Below are 9,029 nucleotides of genomic sequence, written 5' to 3'. Positions count from 1 at the left end.
TAAGCGCTCAATAAATACGATTGATTGATTGATTGATTTTGTCAGTATGTTTGGTTTTGTTCTCTGTCTCCCCCTTTTAGACTGTGAGCCCACTGTCGGGTAGGGACCGTCTCTATATGTTGCCAACTTGTACTTCCCAAGCGCTTAGTACAGTGCTCTGCACACAGTAAGCGCTCAATAAATACGACTGATTGATTGATTGACTCTATAATTATGCCACTAGCGCGTACTCCTACGTACCGCGTGCCGCGGGCTCCTTTGCGCCTGCGCGGGCCCCGCCCCTCTCCCTCGAGGCCCCGCCCCCCGCCTCGAGGAGCGCACGTGGGGGGGCACGTGCGGCGGGCTCCTTTGCGCCTGCGCGGGGCCCCGCCCCTCGCCTCGAGGAGCGCCCGGGGGCCACGTGCGGGGGGCTCTTTTTGCGCCTGCGCGGGGGCCCCCGTTGGCGGGAACGGCCATGGGGCCTAGCCGGGACCTCGAGCCCTGCCTCGGGTAACGGCCGCCATGGCCCTCCCTGAGGGGAAGACCCTCAACCCCCCCCAGACCTCCGTCCCCACCTTCTCAGTGTTTGTTGCAAGGTTTTTGCTCAGTGATCTCGGCCCGTTGCACTGATTTCCTCCTCCTCTAGCCCCCTGGCCGTCAGTCAATCACATTCATTGAGCGCCTACTGTGTGCACAGCACCGTACTAAGCGCTCGGGAGAGGTCACCATAACAATAAACCGACACCTTCCTTACCCACAAGCAGACTGTCCTCGATCCAGTCCTCCCTCCTTAATAATAATAATGTTGGCATTTATTAAGCCCTTAATAATAATAATAATAATGATGGCACTTATTCTCAGTATGTGCAAAGCACTGTTCTAAGCGCTGGGGAGGTTGCAAGGTGATCAGGTTGTCCCACGGGGGGCTCACCGTCTTAATCCCCATTTTACAGTTGGGGGAACTGAGGCACAGAGAAGTTAAATGACTTGCCCAAAGTCACACAGCGGAGCCGGGATTTGAATCCCTGACCTCTGACTCCAAAGCCCATGCTCTTTCCACAGAACCACGCTGCTTCTCCATTCTCCTGCCCACGACCACTTTCCTGTCCACCATTTTTCTCCTTCCTCACTCTACTGCCCCCTCTAAACCCCATCCTCCCCCTACCCCCTCCCACCTCCATCCCCCCTTCCCCACTCTTTCTGCCCCCTCCCACCCTCCGCCCTCATCTCCCACTCCCTTCTGCATCGCCCTGACTTCCTCCCTTTGCTCTTCCCCCCTCTCCCTGCCCCACAGCACTTATGTATATATCGGTCATTTCATTTCTATCGACGTCTGTTTATTTGTATTGATGTCTGTCTCCCTCTAGACTGTGAGCTCATTGTGGACAGGGATTGTCACTCTCAATTGCTGTATTGTACTTTCCCAAGCGCTTAGCTCTGCACACAGTAAGCGTTTAACAAATACAATTAAATGAATGGATGCATCTGTCCCCTTCCCCACTCTCCTGCCCCCTCCCACCTTCATCATCCCCTTTCCCCACTCTCTTTTTGCCCTTCCCCACCCTCTTTGCCCGCTGATTCACATACTCGGGTGACCCCCACGGGCCGTGTCCCCCGCAGGGCACCGGAGGCGAAGGAATGGCGTCCAACCCACATGCAGGTGACGGTGCTGCGGGCTCAGGCCCTCCTGCCCAAGGGAGGCACCGGGCTCAGCAACCCATACGTGGTCATCCAGCTGGGGAAGCAGAAGTACATGACGTCCGTGGTGCCTCGCAACCTGAACCCCGAGTGGCAGGAGGAGTGCGTCCTGCGGCTGCCGGCCCAACTGGACGGGGCCGAGGAGCCCGGGCTCACCCTCAGGGTGAGGCACCGTGCCCAGTGGCGCCCAGACCCGCTCTTGGGCCAGGCCAGCGTGCCCCTTCAACAGCTATTCCACGACAAAACAAAGAGGAAGAACGAGTGAGTGGACCTGACCTGCCCCTTCCACCCCACCCCAAGCACGGTCTCAGGCATCAGCTACTTCATTCATTCACTGTCGCATTTACTGAGCGCTTACTGTGTGCAGAACGCTGCACTAAGGGCTTAGGAGAGTACCATATGACAGACACATTCCCTGCCCACAACGAGCTTACAGAGACGAGCTTCGGAGAAGCAGCTTGGCTTAGTGGGTAAAGCACAGACATGGGACTCAGAAGGAACTGGGTTCTAATCCCGGCTCCGCCGCCTGTCTGCTGGGTGACCTTGGGCAAGTCACCTCACTTCTCTGGGCCTCGGTCACCTCATCTGTAAAAACGGGGATTAAGACTGTGAGTCCCGTTTGGAGCAGGGTCCATATCCAAACCGATTTGCTTGCATCCACCCCAGCGCTTAGTACAGTGCCTGGCATATAGTAAGCACTTAATAAATTCATTCATTCAATCGTATTTATCATTCATACAGTCAATCAGTTGTATTTAGTGAGCTTTACTGTGTGCAGAGCACTGTACTAAGCACGTGGAAAGTACAATTCAGCAACAAATAATGAACAGGAGATGTATCTGCAAGAAACCAATTTCTTCTTTTTGATTAATTCTACTTTTGTCTCCCAAGTAGTAATAGTACTTATTAAGCACTTAATGTGTGCCCAGCACCGTACTAAGTACTGGGAAAGAGTATATGAGCGCTTACTGTGTGCAGAGCACTGTATTAAGCGCTTGGAAAGTACAATAGGGCAACAATCCCTACCCAACAACGGGCTTACAGTCTAAAAGAGGGGAGACAGACAACAAAACAAAACAAGTAGACAGGCATCAATAGCATCAAAACAGGTAAATAGAATTATAGATATATATATACATCATCAATAAAATTAATAGAATAATAAACGTACAAATATACACAAGCGCTGCGGGATGGGGGGGTAGAGCAGAGGGAGGGAGTCGGGGTGATGGGGAGGGGTGAGGAGCAGAGGAAAGGGGGGGGCTCAGTCTGGGAAGGCCTCCTGGAGGAGGTGAGCTTTCAGTAGGGCTTTGAAGGGGGGAACAAATATCACCATTATTATTACAGAATAATATGGAATAATAATTATGGAATTTTTAGGATGAAAATGTCTTTTTGGACAGGTGGTTCCGCCTACAATCCAAAAGTGGGAAGACCAAGAAGACACTAGGGAGCTTGCAGCTTAACATCCAATTCATGGAGATCTTGGGCCAAAGCACCAGGACTTCCCCGTCCAGTGAAACCTGCGGGTCCCGGTCCTCCTTAAGCCAGCTCCGCTACTGGCTGACGATCAAGAGGTCCAAGATGTACAAAGAAGCGTCGCTACTCTTGTCAGGCACGGTATGTTTCCAGCCCTTGATTTCTGTGTGTGGATGTGTGTGCGGTATTTGTTAAGTGCTCAAACACTGTTCGAAGCGCCGGGATAGACACAGGTTAATGGGGCCTGAAGCCCACCGCTCCGTGACGTCTGTGTGTTTGTTTCCCCTCAACCAGTCGAGCATGGAGGACAGCGCCAAGGACTCCGAATCAGAAGAGGTAGCCACGGCGGCCATCCCGGACTCATCAGAGTGGACCGTCCAAGAGAGAGGTGAGCTCCTGCAGAGGGTCAGAGGGGACAATCTCCGACTTGAGAACGGGAAATACTCAAGGCCCAGCACATCCTAGGGAGCTGAAGAGTGAGCCACCGGGTGAAGGAGACTGAGGAGGGTCTGAATAAAGTGAAGTCCCCTTCCAAAGCAACCGGGAAGTAGCTTCAGAACTGGGAGGATTTGGGTGAAGGAGTTTAAGCTTTGGTCTGTAGCCTACTTCACTATGGGAATCATTAACGGCATCGAAGAGCAGGGACCCACTCATTTCTCGGAAGCAAAAATTCCCTTTCGGTCGGCCTGTAGATTCCCAATCCTGTTTATCCAGGTATCCCTTATCAATCAGTTGACCAGTCAATCAATGGTATTTATCAAGCACTTACTATGGGGAAAGCACTGTATTAAGCGCTTGGGAGAGTACAACGGAATTAGCAGGCACATTCCCTGCCCAGAACGAGCTTACGGTCTAGGGGGGAGACAGACATTAATATGAATCAATAACTAATTAATCATATATAATTTAAAGATATGTACCCAAGTGCTGTGAGCTTGTGGGTAGGGCGAATATTAAATATCCCTGAGAGCCCTTGTAGAATCTTTCTGGTGGCCTCGTGTAGCCCAAGTGGATGTTCTGAATCTATTTGTTAATTGAATTTGTTTTTTTTCTGGAAAAAAAGGACTAGATCTCATAACCACTCTCATCAACCTCCCTGTTCCACCCTCAGCAGTATGTTATCCCAAAGCCTCCTTCCTCCCTCACCGGGATATAGTCCAGTGCCCAAAACAACATTTTAAAAGCTATTATTTGCATCTCTGCTCCATCCTGCTCACCTTCGTGTCTCACCTCCCCTTAGTCATCACTGAAGTCCAATCACCACCATCCGTTCTACCTCTGAAAAAGAATAACTGAATAGCAGATTACGTCCCTATAATGATGGCTATATTTGGGGGGGGTTTTAATGGTATTTATTGAGCGCATAGGTGTTTCCTATATTAAGCGCAGGGGTCAATACGAGATCATCAGTGCCCTAAAGTGCCCTAAACTCAGTGAGCACTCTATAAATAACATGGATTGAATGAGGGATCGATTAGAGTCAGGTGTCTATCCCACTCAGTTGCAAGCTCCTCGAGTTTGCGCATCTGCCTCCTCTATGGACTCTCCTAAGCGTTCAGCACAGTGCTCTGCCCACAGTAAGCGCTCGCTAAACCCCCCTGACTGATGGATTGGTGCAGCGGTGAGGCCCTTGGCCATGAACGCCACCCCCCTGTACCATGAGGAGATTTCTGTTTTAGCCCGAGAGACCCCCAGGGCACCCGTTCCCACCTCTTGCTCACCTCCGCGTTGTCTGTCTCCTCCCCGGACCAGTGTCACCTGTCTTTTCGTGCTCCACTCTAGAGAAGGAGAACTCCCAGAACTTGGGGTTCACACTCCACGCCTGCCGAGAGAAATTCCAGGACTTGAACAACCTCCCCGACCACTCGTGCGAGGCGGCCTACCTCTCGGACTATTCCTCGGCCTTCGGCTCCTCTCTCCCCGAGAGGCTCCCGGGGGTCCCCGAGGAAGCCTGCAAGATGAGTCTCCCCCTCCCTCCAAACACACCCATCCGCTCGGAGAGCTGGAACAAGACCCCGCCGGCCTCCAAAAGGCCAAAGCACCAGGCGCTGCCTCAGCAGGGCAGACTCCCGGCCTCGCTCCCTTCCTATTTGACCCCTGAGCATGCAGGCTCATCTCCCTCCAAAATGCCCCAAGGAGCCGGCGTCCAGCCTCGGCAGCAGGAGGCTCAAGCCTTCCAGGAATGCTATAATTCCTGCCTCAACTGCTTTGGTCTCTCCATCAATGCCTGAGAGCCTCCACTTCTCTGGCCAACTTCTGTTTAAAAAAAAAATAAAAAAAAAGATAAAGACTGGCATAAACACAGTGTGGATTTTGGCAAACAGTGTTTTCTGCAGAAGGAACTGTCTGGCCGTTTTTTTGTTGCTCCCCGCTTTAGGACGAACTGCACGCTCACTCCGAAATCCGAGTTAAGTTCCATTATGATTCCCTCTCTCCCCCACCACCAGCACGGGGTTTCAAGCATAAAGACCGGCGGTTTGAATTATTCGGGGTTTTGAAGTGGATTTTTGTCCCACTTCCCTCGACCCAGGGGGAGCAGGGCAAATTGGTCATCCCTCTAAGATCCCCAGGCTCTGTGTTTGTGCTCTCTCCTCCCTCCCTTGACCCCCTAAGGAGATGTGGAGGCTGGGCTCGGCCTCAATTACTCGTTCACTACGTGCCAGGTACTGTGCTAAACGCCAGGGTGGATCCAGCGCAGCAGCATTGTACATGTCTATTCTATTTATTTTGTTAGTATGTTTGGTTTATAGTATGTTTTGGTTTATATATATATATATATGTATATATATTCCCCCTTTTAGACTGTGAGCCCACTGTTGGGTAGGGACTGTCTCTATATGTTGCCAATTTGTACTTCCCAAGCGCTTAGTACAGTGCTCTGCACATAGTAAGCGCGCAATAAATACGATTGATGATGATGATGATGATGAGATACGGTACTCCGACCACTTAGCCCATCTGGGGCCTGGTTGGAGAGGAGGGCTACCCTCTGTCACACTCAAGATATTCTCAAACAGGAAATGACCCTGCCTGGATTTCGCAGGGGTTTCCCTCCTCCCCTTCTGCAGGGTGGAAATTTGAATTGCATTTCTCTCCCACACCTGGACGGCACTTTTGTCACCAAAGCCTTCCAAGTGGCTGGCATAAAGATGGAAATGACCCCCCCACCCCATGAAGCTCACACTCTTAATCCCCCCATTTGAGGCTCACACTCTTAATCCCCATTTTAAAGATGAAGTAATTGAGATACAGAGAAGTTAATGACTTGCCCAAAGTCAGAGAAGCGGCAGAGCTGGAATTAGAACCCAGGTCCTTCTGACTCCCAAGACTAAGGCATCCTAGGGGTGTAGTGCCCGGAGTCAGGAGTTGGCACAGTTGAAGCCAAGCCCTCCAGAGGGCAAGGCAAAGAGCCCAACCGAAGATAAATGTTCAGATTAAACAGAAATCATGTGTTCATATTCTCTTAGCACTTTTACCTGATCTGTTTTAGAGAGACGTGGTATGATATCGGATCCCCACTTAGCCCGAAGGGATCCCCTATTCAGTTCAACGGGAGGGGCCTGCGTCCCATAGATAGCCCCCCAGTTCTCGACCTGGGTTGTCTAAATTTGTAGAACTCATGGTGAAAAATATTAACTTTTTCTTTGGCCAAGTTCTTAAGGGTCCTCCCAGTCAGTACGATGGCTTTCTTCCAAGAGCTCAGAGGAAACCCAAAGTGGTCCCCGCACTCCCTCACTCACCTGGGCAGCGCGGTGCCAGGAGTTGGGTCCGGAGTGGCCAGGGGCAGCAGGGGTCCAGGGTCGCCCACCATGGCCTTGATGGAGAAAACCCTCCGGGAGGGGAACATGGCATCCGAGCCGCCTCCTCCAGGAGGCCCGGCCGTCCAGGCGCCACTCCCGCACTCAGACCCACCCCCCGTGGGGGGAGAAAGGGAGGTGAGGGGCGCACCCGGCTCCCCGGGACCCCCCGGCCGTCCCCCCACCTGCCTCCGCCTGGCACCCTCTACCCACGGCCCCACACCCGGGGGCACCTCTGCCCTACCCCTCACTGGCTGGACCCCGGGCCTGGCAGTCCGAAAGGTCATGGGTTCCAATTCTCGCTCCGCTACTCATCTGCTGGATGACCCTGGGCAAGTCACTTCACTGGTCCTCAGTTCCCTCATCTGTAAAATGGGGATTGAGACGAGGGACAGGGATGGTGTCCAACCCAATTTGCTTGTATAATAATAATGATGGTATTTGTTAGGCGCTTACTATGTGCCAAGCACTGTTCCAAGCGCTGGGGTAGACACAGGGTAATCAGATTTTCCCACGTGGGGCTCACAGTTTTAATCCCCATTTTACAGATGAGGTAACAGGCACAGAGAAGTGAAGTGACATGCCCAAGGTCACAGAGCAGCCAAGTGGCGGAGGCGGGATTAGAACCCACGTCCTCTGACTCCCAAGCCTGTGCTCTTTCCACTGAGCCATGCTGCTTCTCTAACCCCAGCGCTTAGTACATTGTCTGGCACATAGTAACCCAAATACCATAGTCATAATGGTGGCATTTATTAAGCGCTTACTATGTGCCAAGCACTGTTCTAAGCGCTGGGGAGGTTACCAGGTGAACAGGTTGTCCCACGGGGGGCTCACAGTCTTAATCCCCATTTTACAGATAACTGGGGCACAAGAGAAGTTAAATGACTTGCCCAAAGTCACACAGCCGACAATTGGCGGAGCCGGCATTTGAACCCACAACCTCTGACTCCAAAGCCCGTGCTCTTTCCACTGAGCCACGCTGCTTCTCTATTATTATTTTCCTCCAAGCCCCCTGCGGACCTCCAACCCCTCCCTCAGTCCTTCTCCAGAAGTCTTCGAAGTCACCCTCTTGGGTATTAATAATAATGATGGCATTTGTTAAAGCCCTTACAATGTGCCAAGCGCTGGATTAGAACCCACCACCTTCTGACTCCCAAGCCTGAAACATGGTTCCTTGCACCCACCCTCCATTCACCCCCGCACCTCCCATTTCTGAGGGGTCTCCTTGTGCCCCAGCGCCCCTCACCAGCTCTGGGGGCCGCCCAGCCCCGGGCACCAGGACCCTCCGGGGGCACACCGGACCCCACAAATCCGGGGCATGCATCCCCCGCCCTCTTTTGCCCGATTCCCGACCATAAAAGCCACCGAGACGGGCACAGTGTCCAGGCCAGAGACCTTTCGCTCCCACTTGGGTTTCTCACCTGTGGTTTGGGCATATCGGACGGAGGGTGTTTCGCACTGGCCGCTCGGGAGCCAGGGACCTGCGGGCTTTTAATTAGAAAAGAGAATCCCGGGCCGACGTTGCCAACACCTCCCCGGCTCATTACCTCATGCCAGCTGATGGCTCCGACCCTCAAGAACACCCGGCCAGCCTGCTCCGCCGGGAAAGCCACGGTCACTCTTCCAACCCTCCCGAGAGGCGAGCTGATCTGCCCCGGGGAGCCTCCCGGCCACAGAGGCAGGACCGGGGTTCTAATCCCGGCTCCGCCACTCGTCTGCTGCACGACCTTAGGCAAGTCACCTCTCTGGGCCTCAGTTACCTCAGCTGTAGAATGGGGATTAAGGTTGTGAGCCCCATGTGGGAAGGGGACCATGTCCAACCTGATTACCTTGTATCTACCCCAGCGCTTAGTACAGTGCCTGGCACACAGTAAGTGCTTTATAAATACCATAATAATTATTATTGCCCTCCTGAGAAGGTACCAGAGATGCCGGGCGTGATCCCAAGGGGACCATGGCCATCCTGGGGGTCGGCCTGAATTAACTGATTATACAAACTCCTCCTCCTCCCTCGCCCTACCTGTGCCCAGGCCCAACACATAGAAGGGAGCAACCAGACACCAGCTCGTCCTCCTC

General features: G+C 52.9%; 1 protein-coding gene across 2 annotated transcripts; it reads left to right on the top strand.

The window, feature by feature from the left end:
- The first annotated feature begins 421 nt into the window (after positions 1 to 421).
- On the top strand, positions 422 to 5,479 carry LOC119949496 (rab11 family-interacting protein 2-like). 2 transcript variants are annotated; one of them, XM_038771303.1, is made up of 5 exons: positions 422 to 489; positions 1,600 to 1,938; positions 3,081 to 3,297; positions 3,451 to 3,544; positions 4,909 to 5,479. In XM_038771303.1, the coding sequence occupies exons 1-5, from the start codon at positions 455 to 457 to the stop codon at positions 5,385 to 5,387; spliced, it is 1,164 nt and encodes a 387-aa protein (XP_038627231.1). In that variant the 5' UTR covers positions 422 to 454; the 3' UTR covers positions 5,388 to 5,479. The 2 variants fall into 2 exon arrangements, with proteins under 2 accessions (XP_038627231.1, XP_038627232.1); XM_038771304.1 differs by lacking the exon at positions 422 to 489 and adding an exon at positions 504 to 575 and having other exon boundaries at positions 4,909 to 5,477.
- The last annotated feature ends 3,550 nt before the right edge of the window (positions 5,480 to 9,029 follow it).

The sequence above is a fragment of the Tachyglossus aculeatus genome, chromosome X2 (assembly GCF_015852505.1).
Source record: "Tachyglossus aculeatus isolate mTacAcu1 chromosome X2, mTacAcu1.pri, whole genome shotgun sequence".
Lineage (NCBI taxonomy): Eukaryota > Metazoa > Chordata > Mammalia > Monotremata > Tachyglossidae > Tachyglossus > Tachyglossus aculeatus.
The sequence above is the reverse complement of the archived record's forward strand: the minus strand, read 5'-3'. Positions and strand labels throughout refer to the sequence as shown.

Bases quoted from the DNA above. Each gene is read 5' to 3' on its own strand.
- LOC119949496 (XM_038771303.1), top strand. From the start codon at position 455: ATGGGGCCTAGCCGGGACCTCGAGCCCTGCCTCGG. The intron at 3,298-3,450 runs GTATGTTTCCAG...CCCCTCAACCAG, and splicing joins CGCTACTCTTGTCAGGCACG to TCGAGCATGGAGGACAGCGC. The intron at 3,545-4,908 runs GTGAGCTCCTGC...TCCCCGGACCAG, and splicing joins GTGGACCGTCCAAGAGAGAG to TGTCACCTGTCTTTTCGTGC.